This window comes from Trachurus japonicus, chromosome 20 (genome assembly GCF_045865225.1).
Source record: "Trachurus japonicus isolate A0001 chromosome 20, Traja_1.0".
NCBI lineage: Eukaryota > Metazoa > Chordata > Actinopteri > Carangiformes > Carangidae > Trachurus > Trachurus japonicus.
Genome location: NC_140926.1, coordinates 18056439 through 18069917, shown reverse-complemented (window position 1 = coordinate 18069917; position 13479 = coordinate 18056439). Strand labels below are relative to the sequence as shown.

Genomic DNA, 13479 nt, shown 5'->3' with positions numbered 1-13479 from the left:
GATCACATTAACTGATAGTGAAAAAAAGCTCAGTTGCAGCTCGGTCATTTGATTTTGAAGTTATTTTGGATTAAAAACTTTAAACTTGTTAAACATTTCCTCTCCTATCTGCAGAAAATGACCTGTCAACTGACTGAAATAATTAAATGATTAACTGTTTTAACCAAAGACAAATAGATCCCCATGTTGTGATCGTCACCTGCTCCATCTCTGGACCATGTTAGTTGTTTAGTTAAGTTTCATCTATTGAGGAAGTCAAATCAAAATCTCTTTTGCAAACAGATCTGCAACTAATGATTATTTTCATTATTAATTATTGATGAATCTGACACTTATGGGCGATGCAACCTCATAAAAAAGTAACAGATGAGATAAAGCAGCGGATTCTTACTGATGGAAGCATCAAAGGTTTGATCTATTTATGTGAACAATTAATTATAAAGTCAGTGATGCACTATGCAAAAAAATACAAATATCTTCAAAGATATGAAGAGGTGAATCTCTAACATCTCAGAGTCTCTTGACTCACAGCCTGTTGCAGCTCCTTCCAGAGATTAGAGCTGCAGTATTAGGTTGATTAATTGATTAGTGGACTGAGAGGAAATGAACCTGCAACTATCCTGATAATTGATTAATTATTTTAGCTTAATTTTAAGAAAACAGGCACCGGCTTTTGGTACAAACTTTTCAAACGTGAAAATTTGCTGCTTTTCTTTGATATATGAAAAACGTTCGGGGGTTTCAAATACAGGAAGCAGTTTGAATGAGGAACAGATATTTTCCTGACAGACCTTATGATAAATAGATAATCTACAGCTTCATTGATAGTGGAGAGAGTCTTTACCTGCATGCCTGATGATGATATTTAGACACATTATCAAAATGCGCATGAGAAATGTTAAATTTCAACAGTGTAGCAGCTCAGTCTTGTTATTATCAGAGAAATCACCTGTGCAATAACAGAACTGAGTCAATTAGTGGATTAAACTGGCTGCAACTTCTTCCATAATCATCTAATTAGTTATTAATTATTGATTAATTCAGTCACTTTTGAACCGAATGTATCCAACATTTGCTGGATCAGGCTTCTTGAATGTCTCATGCATCTTTTGCAACTCTGTAACTACTAATCCACCCTCAGGGAAGCAAGACAAAATGTCAGACAGCTCCAGACTCCTCTCTGTTGACATCCAGGCACCACATCGAGCAGCTGTATGCAAACACAGCTTTGATATGAGGGAGAGATTATCTACTGCATCCAGGAGCATTGGAAGCCAGGACAAGCTTCAGCCTGTAATGAAAAAGGCTCCTCTTGCTGTTGAATACACTGAACTAGAGAGATGTCTAAGTTGGCAGCAGAGCCCATGTTACATAAGCCAGTGAGCAGAGCCAGAGCAAACAGCTGATTTAACTTCAATGCATGTCAGGCAGGGGACAATTATCATCATCCCTGCAGGCTTGAGGGCTATAATTAAAATAAAGGCACTCATTAAAGCTGCAGTCTATTAATCAGCTGTGTGGAAGTCACAGGAGACGGAACCATGGTGGAACCGTGCCTTTATTTCCAGTTAGCTGCATTAGCATGGAGTAGGGTTCATGTACCTGACAGCCCTTTTTATGGTGAAATCCAACCACCACGATGTGCAGCACCGGCCCCTTCCCGTCGTCTCTGCCGTGGGACTCCATGGCCGCCTGCTCCTCCTCCTCCTGGGTGGTTTAGGCGGGACCGGGAGGTTGTGAGCTCCGGGGTTCGGCTGAAGAAACGATAGGACACAGAGGGTTTTGTGAACTCCTGAAACGGTAAACAGACCGGAGCACAACTCAGCCGCAGCGGAGAGGGTTTTCTGTTCCGCGTCGTCCTACAAAGATACACAGGACTGACAGAGTGAGATAGTTCACTGAGGCGCACTTCCTGTTTGGGCCTAGCTTGATCTAGAATGAGCATGTTTGTGCAAAGACCAACGATGCCCAGAGAGGGACACACGGACATAGAGTAAAAACAACAAAACTCAGCTAAGGTAAATAGATTAAAATATGTACAAGCCAGTAGGTTAAATAGGCTACAACCATCTATGTACTTTGTACTGCTTATCAGTGCAGGTGGTTGGAGGCTTGGAGCCAATTCCAACTGACATGGGCAGGGTACAGGTTGCCAGTCTATCACATGGCTGATAGATGGGGTCAAATAACCTCACACTCTAATTTACATCTCTGGGCAATATATGGTCACCAGTTAACCAAGTGTGCAAATCTCTGGGGTGTGGGAGGAAGCTGGAGAACCAAGATAGAACCCGCAGGTACAGCAAGAACATGCATGCATCCACACCAACCAGTGATCTGTCATCAATTTTGTTACAGATTGTTGTTGTTTTTTTTGTTTTTGTCTTTTGTTTTTTGAGCTATGAGGTCAGGGAAAATAACTAAAATCAAACATTAAGTTTCACATCAAATCACTAATGATATATGATGTTACATTTCATAATGTAGCCTTATATCTTATTATTCTTAATTAGATAGATAGATAGATAGATAGATAGATAGATAGATAGATAGATAGATAGATAGATAGATAGATAGATAGATAGATAATAATAATAATAATAATAATAATAATAATAATAATAATAATAATAATAATAATAATAAGACTTTATTAAGGACACAATCAGAGGTCCATAGGGACTAAAAATACATAGATAGATAGATAGATAGATAGATAGATAGATAGATAGATAGATAGATAGATAGATAGATAGATAGATAGATAGATAGATAGATGAAGTATAAACGAGGTGTATTATCTTGACCTCGATTCTATTATCTTTGTTGAGTCAAAGAATGACATCATGCATTGACAGCGCGATCACGTTGAACTAAATCGAAAAACATATCTATTCAACCGTGGGAGATTAAATTCATTTAGAATATATTTGTTTATTTGTATTTTTAAGTGAATGATTTGTATTCAAATGTTCATTTTGTGTTATAATAAAATGAAAATAAATAAAAAATAAAATGTTAAACGACCATGATTGACGAGCTGTTCGATTGCTTTCGCCTACGAGCAGACGACTCTTCTTTCGATTGGTCTTGACTACTCGTGGATTGACAATGGCGGCCACTCAGGCGACGAACCCGTCTCAGTTGCTCCCACTCGGTTTGTACATTTTAAAATAACGCAGGCTTTCTGTTTTACACAGCCAAGTATGTGCACTTATCAACAGTCAGGGCTCTGGTAGTTTAGCAGCAGCCGATACAAGTTAAACAGCTAACGTTAACGTTAACTAACGCTAGCATCATGCTAGCATGCAACTAAACACAGTTTTCTTTATTCTGTAACGTTAACAAAGTACTCTCCTCTTCTGTGGTAGGCAAGTTTTTTTATCTGCGTATTTGTTGATTTATCCGTATCAGTGTAATACACTAAGATAATGGCGGGTTCTGTACTACTGGCTCATCATCCTACCTCGTGGGGGAGCCCTCTCTCAAACATGATTTTTTCACGTTGAGCACAAATAAAGCTTCAAATAAATCAAATTGTATCAGACATAGTGGCTAATAATGCACCACTAGTGGGTAAACTTCCAGGCGGCAGGACATGGAGGCTCAGTGGTGGACCCGTGACAAGATGATCATGGAGCAGAATGAACTCACCGGTCACCGTCACTTTATTAGAAACTTCAGAATTAGTTTTTCTAACTTACTACATCCCAAAGTTTCTCTACTGGGTTCAGTGACTGAGGAGCACAGTGACGACCACTGGACATGAGAAACAGCATTCAGATCTGCAGTGGCATTAAAACTATGACTGTATGATGTAAAGGCACCCAAAGCCTGAACTAATGACAGAAGGCAGGTTGGGCTGCATGAACTGATGTTATTGACAAACTTCTGACCATATCAGTTGAAAACAGTGATTCACTACAACCCTTAATACAATACAGATTGCAAGTCAGAAATGAAAAGGGAGCACTCTAGTGGCCATAAAGTGAGAAATGTGTGAAAGTAAAATTAAAGAACATCCATCACTAAATCTCCAATGTGCTTTTCCTCATTCAGAGCTGGTGGACAAATGTATCGGCTCCCGGATTCACATCGTCATGAAAACAGACAAGGAGATCGTCGGAACTCTGCTGGGTTTTGACGACTTTGTCAGTATCCTTTTGGTGAAGCTGTAAATTCTTCAAATAGAAAAAAAAATCTGTTTAATTTAATACACATCTTGATTTTACTGTTTGTTCTGAACATTGCCTGAGATTTTGCCCCTAACTCAGTGTTTTAGATATGGTTTTGGAGGATGTGACAGAATTGTAAGTACCTTTCTCTTATCTTGCAACAAGTATTTTCATGTCGCCTGTTTGTTGAGTTAACTCAGTGGTTCACAACCTTTTTTGGCTCGTTACCCCATTTTGACAGCTCAGATATTTTTATATTTTGCATTTTATTTGAACTGGATATATTCGAGAAAGGGAAATTATAGAAGTTACCGGTATATGCCAGTGGTTCCCAACCTTTTTTGGCTTGTGACCCCATTTTTACATCATAAATTTCTGGGGACCATCAATCAAAATGCGGCAGCTCATAAATTTTCGTATTCTGCATTTTATCTGAACTCAATTTGTATTCACAAAAGTGAAAGTATAGAATACAGTTGTTTAAGACTATGTGTGGTGTTTTAATAGCAATTTAAAAAAGAATAATAGTTAAAAAAAAAAAAAAGTTACTGATAAAAATATTTTTTTATCAATTACTAGACATTTCAGGCGACCCCTTTTGAATTTGAGGCGACCCAAGGTTGAAAAACACTGAGTTAACTTCTTATTGTTTTATCCATGTTCCAGTGAAATCACACCAGAGGGAAGGAGGATAACCAAACTGGACCAGATCCTCCTCAACGGCAATAACATCACCATGGTACGAAAATAACCTCCATGTTTCCTCCAACATGACCCATTATTGTACTTTTATATCTTCACCGTTATAATGTGTCTATATTTTCTCTTTTTTTCCCAGCTCATACCTGGTGGAGAAGGTCCTGAAGTTTGAGTCACTGGGACATTTTTGTGTTTTGATATTCATACCTCGTGTTTTTTTAGTTGATTATGTCATTATTGTTGTTATTGGTCTTCCCTCTCGATCTTTGAGGAGGGAACTATTTTTGTAATAAGATTCCTAATCGAGTATTTGTTTTAAAGAAAGATGAATGAGCCGTGTATCCTGAGTCACGCATTACAAAATGGCAGGTTTTGTTACAAATAAAGCTCCGATTATCACCACGTCTTCATTCATTTTTTCCACTTTATTTTTTAAAAGTCATAGAAGTACAACAACTTAAATTTAGTACAAGTGTTTGTACAAAAACACGCAGCAGTGCTAAAAACCCTGATCCAGTTATTTATTTTTTTTTATTGTTTACTGAAATGAATAAGCAAAAACTGGTCTATGAAACTTATTTCTCATTTTGTTTGTGTATTTTTAAGTGATTCACATAAACATGCACACAGTCGCTCAGATGATCAATACAGCTGATCGGATCGTCACCGCCTCTTCAGCTTCAGTACATCGAGGGCTTCTCCTCTCCTTTCGGATTGGTCACTTTCTCCAGATTCTTGCTGATGATGTCATAAAGTTCAGCCTAAAGTAAAGTGGTAGAGACAAAAATATATATATATATTTGAATTTTCCCGTCTGAGTCGACTCGAGCACTTGTAATATTTCTAAGATCCACTTACATAGAAGCCACGGATGTCAAGAGCAATCACTCTGATCTCAGAGTAGATGGTCTCGTCCTTCTCGTGCACCAGAGAGCGGTAGTCCATCTGGAGAGAAGAAGAGGATGAGTTAAAGGACCATGCTGTGATTTATTTAATACATCAAGCCTATGAAGATGGTACACACTAGGCTCAGTCAAGATGAGCCAGTCCTGTGAATGTGAGCGATAACCTTGTAAGAGAGTTGCATGAACACCATGGCCTCTTGTAGAAACATCATGTTTATGTTCCACCTCAGTGGGTCCTCCAGGTTCCTCCCACAGTACAAAGACATGAACACTAGGTTGATAAGTGACAATATTTGCCCATAGGTGTTAAGTTGTTTGTCTCGACGGCCCTGTGATAGACTGACAACCAAAGGGGGTGTATCGGGCTACGCGCAGATGTAACTCATAGGCGGCCATATTGCATCGGTCGACTCTTGCCGCAGTATATGGGTGATCCAGTCATCTGTACTAAAAAAAAAACTATTCATAGCTCTGTGAAATGTTGTCCATATATAGTTATTACTTGAATTATTTGCATAATGTTACTTTCATAGAAAAGTACATGATTAAAAGTATTCGTGATTTTAGGTATGCAGTATCATAACTGCATTTCTGATGTTCATAACAAACCAAACTGTTTGAAAATCGAAATTATTGGCATCAAGCAAATTAAACATCTAAGGAGATGGCTGAGCCCATTAAAATTACGTTAAGACCTGTCCAATGCATTATTAGTCCAGACCTTAACCCAAATGAGAATCTTTGAAAAATTATCTGGACTGAAATAACTGTAGACACAATGACATTGCAGAAGCTTATGTGTGCCGTAATCAAAGTTAAAGGCAGTCAAACGAAATACGAGTGTGTGACTTTTTTTTTGGACGAGCAGTGTACGTATATATCTATGCTGACAACTGGTGAGCTGTCCGCAGTGTCCCCCACCCTCAACCCGTGTCAGCTGGGATTGGTTGGATGGATCAGTCCATCAGCAGCAGTGTTTGTACAAATGTGAATCTATATCAGACAAATCAATATGAACATTCTTTCTCATCTCTGGCTGATTTTCTATACAGTTCAGCAATAAACTGATGAGAACTCTTGCCCACCTGTATTAAAATAATTAAAATATGGAGTTTAAAACATTAAAACTGTTATCATGATCACATGACGACCTACTGTATGTATCATATTAAAGCAGATAACAGCGGCACGGCCGTTTCGGCTAATGCTGTGTTCAAGGCAGGCTTTTGAAACCGTAAGTTACAGCTTCAAGTCACAACTACGACTTGGTAGCGTTCCAGGTAACCCGTAGCTCGTGTTTTTACCGTCCTGTTGTCTGTGAAAGTTCCCTATAACGGCCACTCGTAACTTCCGACCCGTGAACTCGTACCAGATCGAACTGGTATGACTTCACAGGAAGGAAAAACACAAAGTACGAGTTTCCTTGAACGCACCATGAGTTAGCAGCCCCCGCCCTTGTCAGGCATCAATTGGTCCTCGTGCTACGTCACCACATTCACGCGCATCCCTTGGCTGCACACACAGCCCTTCATGCCGTTCTCTCTCCTCATTGGATAACACTTGTATCCCACAAGGAAAATTTTCTCCTCGGGTTACAGCAGAGCAGAGTGACGGAGAGACTCGTGTTTAGGCTGAAATACTTCATGTAAGTGATTGCTGACGGAAAATAGGACTATTTAGGACTTATATTAACAAAAACATTCCACTGATATCTGCTTTAATTAGCTGCCCTGTCATAATACCAATTAAAAAGACAAGTAATGGAGATATTGGCTGCAACTGTCTCCCGTGGCTCCAGTATTATTGTTTTACTGATGTATTAATATTACTGGTGCATTATTGTGTAATCTTTTAATCTATATCAATGCATCATATTCAATAAGATCAGCTTTATGCTGAAGCATTTTCCTCTAAATGATTGGGCTAATTTAGATTAAAAGGGGAATTTTCTCAACCAAGAAAGGCAAACTTACTCCTTTAATTTATTAGAACATTTCAAATTAAAAAATGTGGTAGTGGTGTAATAAGTGCCTCTGAAGTGTCTTTTATTGGAGTGTGTGATAAATTGCTGGAGTACCACTTTAAATCAACTCATTCATAAAGATGAGCACATCAACACTCACCACATGTGTTTCTTTGGAGGCTTTGCCAACAGCGTCCCCCCTCTCTGAGAAGTACCTGAGTATTCAAGAAGACAGAGGGAGTCAAAAGAGTGCAAACATCCTGCTCTCTTAATTAACCTGCTGTTCATTATTTGCCAAAACGCAAAGTAAACCAGACAAATGTGTACATCTCTATCAGGTGAGCTGTTACTCTCTCCACCATTATACTTCACACCAGCTTCTACATCCAACCTACTTGTTGATGTTTGTCTGAAAACCATCAACTTTGGTCTTTACAGCAGCGATTCTCTCCAAGATTTTCTCCTGTGGTGGGAAAAAAGGAAGACAATTATCGATCATGAAACAAATGATCTGAACTACAACTCCTTGTGTGTATAGCACAGTCTTTTTTTTTTTTAAGTATATTTTTTTGGCGTTTTTGCCTTTATTTGACAGTACATAGTGAGATAGACAGGAAAGGGGGAGGCAGAGAGAGGGGGAATGACATGCAGGAAAGGTCTGCCCGACGCGGGATTCGAACCGGGGACGCCTGCGTTGAGGACTGTAGCCTCTACATGGGGTGGCCGCCTTAACCACTGCGCCGCGCACCGCCCCTATAGCACAGTCTTTGGGATGGGAATGTACCTGGATGGCAACTCCAAAGTCATTTCCATCTTCGATCTTGGGGATGAGATGTTGGATCCAGCAGGACACCTGCAGGCAAACACACCAGCACAGGTGAGGTTTTCACACATTTCCACATCCACTGTGTCCTCATAATGCAGTGTTTTACAGCAGGTAGTGGGTTAGTATTTATCTTTACACTGGCAGTGATTCACTTACAACAATGATGGTCTCTCTGAGAGCCACTATCTCTGGTTTCACCCTCTCTAGAAGCAGCATGATCTTCTCGTTCCCCTTGATGAAGCCGCATTTTGGAGCTGCAGATGAAAAGGAGAAACTTTTTTATTATCATCATTACATCATAAAGATTGTGTGCAGGTGATACATGACGCCTGTCAACCTTCACAACTACCACAAAAGAAAAAGAAGAAAAACACTCTACCTTTCTTCTTTTTCTTCTCATCATCTTCGTTTTTGTCTGTCTCCATTTCCTGTGGAATCAGTTTTGCAAAGTCAAAAAGGGACAATTTCTATTTGCTGCAACTGGATGCAGACATTGACCAGGGGCCACCTTAAGACCCTCAACTCTTTACTGTGTCTTATGGTACCATTTTCATTTCCATTCAAACTACTGCAAGGTAAATGCAACACAGTGGATATTGTTACTGTTGCAGCCTGGGCTTGCATATGGGTCAGTGACAAATAAGGGTTGGCAAGATGAGCAATACAAAAATATATTTAAAAATTGTTTTAAAAGCATCAGATTTGTTAAAATGTACATTTTGTATTCATGTTGGTTCCATGTCATTTGAAATGCCACTTTTTTATTTTTAACAAAAGTAACACTGAATGTCCCTAAAAATGTCAAATGGTGTAAGCACAAAAGAATGACAGATATTAAATATTTTATCCACCTACACTGGATTTAAGTGCACTTGTAAAAAAAATATATACTTAAAACATTAAATCAAAATAGATTGTTTGCTGTGTTTCTATATTTAAATTGTAATGCATTTTGGAAACACTGGGCAGGATATATCCTAAAAACACCACTTTTTAAAAAAATAATGTGACAAATTATGTACAAACTTGTCAAGAAACATTGTGTTGCATTGTAAAAGTGAATTACATTTATTCCACATTTGAGTCCAGATTTATTTTCCTGTACATAGTCAGATTTTTATGAAAAAATACCAGTTACACCACTTGATATTAGGTTGCATCACATCATTGAGCAACATATTCCATCCTGTTGCACGAATGGTATTTCTGCTTATTAGCATTGAATTTTTATCTTTTACACTGATGTGAGGGCAAACACAGACAAGTGCTTACACTGCGACTAATCAATCATACAAAGAGGATTCAAAATGAATATCTTGTTATACAGTAGCATCAAGGTGTCAGTTTGGGAGGCATCATGGGAAATAATTATCCTTTACATCCAAAAAGAACTCATTTTCTTTAATGGGTGTTTTGTTATTTGTGTGATTATAGCTGACTATGTAAGTCTTGCCTTGTCAGTGGACTATTTTGTGCAAAATTACTATGATTTTAAATCTCACAAATAATGATTGAAGAAAGTTAAGTGGATAAATATACAAAAATTAAATAAATTGCAACCAAAGGCACTGGCTTTATGGTTCTCTCTGTAGAGGTGGTTTTAACTGTGGCTCTTCAACTCTTTTTAGTGAGAGAGACAAACACAACCGGTCTCACCTCGTCCTCCGGGGAGGGAGGGTCTGGGATGGGGATGTCCAGCGGGGCCTGGAGCGAGGACATGTCGGTGATGCTGAGGGCGTCATCCTGAAAACACACACAGAGGAGATGAAGTGAGATGAAGAACAGGAAACACTGATGACTGTGCACTGTGTGTAGCCTAGTAAAAGCGTGCTGACCCTGAGCAGAGCGTCCAGCTGAATGATCTTCAGTGGGATGGAGCTGGAGAACAGGTTCTCTGCCTGGAAAAGAAACCAATAAAAAGGTCAAGTCTGAAGCTGCAGAGGTCACTGAATGTAAAATGTGAAAATGTGCATGTTCCTTATACAGAGCCTTGCAAAAGTATTGAACCTGTCCACATTTTGCCACGTTACAACCACAAACTTAAATGTATTTTATTGGGATTTTATGTGATAGATCAACACAAAGTAGCGCATAATTGTGAAGTGTCAATACTTTGTCGAACCACCTTTCGCTGCAGTTACAGCTGCAAGTCTTTTGGGGTGTGTCTCTACCATCTGGGTCATTCTAACACAATATGCTTTGATGTAAACCAGTCCATTGTAGCTCTGGCTGTGTGTTTAGGGTGGTGGTCCTGCTGGAATGTGAACCTCCGTCCCCGTCTCAAGTCTTTTGCTGCCTCTAACAGGTTTTCCTCCAGGATCGCCCTGTATTCAGCTCCATCCATCTTCCCATCAACTCTGAGCAGCTTCCCTGAAGAAAAGCTTCCCTACAGCACGATGCTGCCACCACCACGTTTCACAGTGGGGATGGTGTGTTCAGGTTGATGTGTAGTGTCAGGTTTCCACCACACAGCGTTTGGCGTGTAGGCCAAAAAGTTCAACTTTGATCTTTGATTTGTAAAAAAAAACACCATGTATCATTTTCTACCTACTTTGTGTTGGTCTATCACATAAAATCCCAATAAAATTTAAGTTTGTGGTTGTAAGTTGTAACATGACAAAATGTGGAAAAGTTCAAAGATGAACATATGCAAGGCTCTGTATTTATATACATCATAATAATGGCTGTACAGACCTCTTGGTACAGTGACTGGCGGAAGTTTTCCACCTGTAGACAAGGACAAACAGGACAAAGCGATGAAAACACACATTAGTGAAGCTGCTGAGTCACTTTAAACATTCCAGCTTCACTTTCGTTTTCCTCTCACTAAGGGGCTTTCCGTCACTTTAAACCGAAAAAAACGACTCCAACCTGTTGCTGAAGATAAATCAGCTGCATAACACTGACTAAATGTAAGAAAGATAAAAAGATCCCGTCACACCACGTCGTCCCCTCCCGCTGCCTTTTTACCTGTCCCGTCCGCAGCGCGCTGACTGCACCAGACAGACAGATCGTCTCTTACCTTCCCTGCACTGGCCCTGCTGATCTTCAGAGTGGAGGTCTTCGACATGACCGAGCGCACCTTTCAAGTTCAGGATTATAAATAGTTGTTTTCTATTCTTTTCTCTGCTAACACTGGGCGCGTCGGGGGCAGCGGAGGACAACGCGTATCGCTGGAGTGATATTTTATTTCCTCATCCAGTTTACTTTCGATTTTGATGTCAGATGATGCGCTTGGCTCCTCCCACTGTCTCTGAGTCTCACTGCCCCACTGAGAGGAGGATTTCCCCTAAATTTCATTCAAATATACTGTTTAGGTCCAATTTGACCTGTTTTGATATTTGACAGCAGTAAAAATAACAGACAAACTATCTGGAAAATTTATAATAACATCTCATACCCCATCATTTATTACAAAAATTGAATTTCACAGTGTCCCCTAAGGTTCCCCATAAATCCAATAGCAAAGGAAATTCACTTTCAATTTTACATGGTGTATATTCATCCAGTGAATTGTTAGGAGTCAAACCAATCAGTGTGTCTTTTGTGATGACATTGAGACTTCTGAACATTTGTTTTTTCAGTGTAAATTTTCTGATGCTCTGTGGGTTTATATACGTGACTGGCTCCACATGCACCTGTTCCTTTACTGAATTAAGAAACGTGTGAATGTTTTGTACAAATCTATTTCTGCAATAAAAGGAAAAACAGAAGAAGAAAAGCAGTACAAATATCCTCACCATCATTCTTTTAGCCTGAAATTTGACGACTTTTCCTCAAGTGACCCAAAATACGAAAAAGTGAAAATATTTTTAAAATATTATACTTTTGAACAGGTGCTAAAAAATGCTGTTAACTGAGGCTGTTTGTGGTTGAATTTGACCCATCAAGTCCTGGAAAGAGGAATCTCCAGAAGAATATCTACTGAGGAGTGGGAGAGGGCCTGTACCAAAGCACAATTACCAACGGTGAACATACTACTAAAATCTCTGCAGTAGCCTACATTCAACACAATTCAATTGTGTCATACCAGACGTTTTCAATGTGACAAGGAAAAGGCCATACTTTTCCTCTGTTTGTGGCGGTGTTCTCAAATTTAAGAAATTCTGGAAAGAAGTGAAACAGTGTATGGAGAAAATATAAATACCTTCAGAACACAAACTTCAGTTATCTGTAACATAAGAGGGAAACAACGACTATCTTAAGAGTCATTGCAGTTGCTTGGAAGGAGGTGGATAGATAGACCAAGGAGAGGTCAATGGATTTCAGAATTAACATCAACTCTGTCCGTTCATATGCAATCAGGGGTAAGGACCCATCTTTCTGGGGTGGGGCCCCTCAGTTCACTGGACAAGATATTAGGGGTAGGGTTAGGGCTATTTGGTGTTGAATGGCCACTAATTCAACTAACTAACATAATAACTAAACTAACATAGGAATAATGCATGTGAGTGTGCACAGGATATAGTTTTTTTACGATTCGAATTTCAAATTTTATTGTGATGACTTATGGCTCGTTGGTCTAGGGGTATGATTCTCGCTTTGGGTGTGAGAGGTCCAGGGTTCAACTCCCGGACGAGCCCACTTGTAGCAGTGTTCTTTCACAATATATCAAAGCAGACTGAAGCACCTAAATGCAATGCTGCAAGTTGTTATTATACAGGCTTGACAACCTACTGTATATAAAATGTTGTAGGCCCACATATGTTTTTGGACTATGCAGAGCTGCACTTTATTTTATTTTATTCATAATACTGGACAATCTTAGCTCATCACCATCATGGCAGCAATCATCATTCACATTCACAAGTAGACTGGACTCAGCGCCAACTGCTGGAGGGGCGCCCCAGTCAAGGGGGGGGGTTATGATAATAATAATGATTTATGTCCGCTGGCGCCCCCTCACTTTTC

General features: G+C 39.4%; 3 protein-coding genes and 1 non-coding gene across 4 annotated transcripts in view; 2 read left to right on the top strand and 2 right to left on the bottom strand.

Moving 5' to 3' along the window:
* The window catches only part of avl9 (AVL9 homolog (S. cerevisiase)), a 31286-nt gene extending 29463 nt beyond the window's left edge, over positions 1-1823 (bottom strand). Inside the window, exon 1 of the mRNA XM_085762823.1 lies at positions 1603-1823. Coding sequence (XP_085618949.1) covers positions 1603-1686 — 84 coding nt within the window. The 5' untranslated portion in view covers positions 1687-1823. The remainder of the gene's footprint in view (positions 1-1602) is intronic.
* Positions 1824-3011: 1188 nt separating this feature from the next.
* lsm5 (LSM5 homolog, U6 small nuclear RNA and mRNA degradation associated) lies at positions 3012-5273 on the top strand. Its single transcript, XM_085762814.1, has 5 exons — positions 3012-3157; positions 4060-4155; positions 4283-4310; positions 4842-4914; positions 5014-5273. The coding sequence occupies exons 1-5, from the start codon at positions 3112-3114 to the stop codon at positions 5044-5046; spliced, it is 276 nt and encodes a 91-aa protein (XP_085618940.1). The 5' UTR covers positions 3012-3111; the 3' UTR covers positions 5047-5273.
* A 7-nt stretch (positions 5274-5280) lies between these two features.
* Positions 5281-11768, bottom strand: psme2 (proteasome activator subunit 2). Its single transcript, XM_085762813.1, has 11 exons — positions 11591-11768; positions 11263-11295; positions 10404-10466; positions 10225-10311; positions 8948-8996; positions 8725-8822; positions 8527-8595; positions 8138-8205; positions 7903-7957; positions 5733-5819; positions 5281-5635 (listed from the first exon to the last, which is right to left on the bottom strand). The coding sequence occupies exons 1-11, from the start codon at positions 11636-11638 to the stop codon at positions 5555-5557; spliced, it is 738 nt and encodes a 245-aa protein (XP_085618939.1). The 5' UTR covers positions 11639-11768; the 3' UTR covers positions 5281-5554.
* A 1311-nt stretch (positions 11769-13079) lies between these two features.
* trnap-ugg (transfer RNA proline (anticodon UGG)) lies at positions 13080-13151 on the top strand. Its single transcript has one exon. It is a non-coding gene; the product is annotated as a tRNA-Pro (tRNA).
* Positions 13152-13479: the final 328 nt, after the last annotated feature.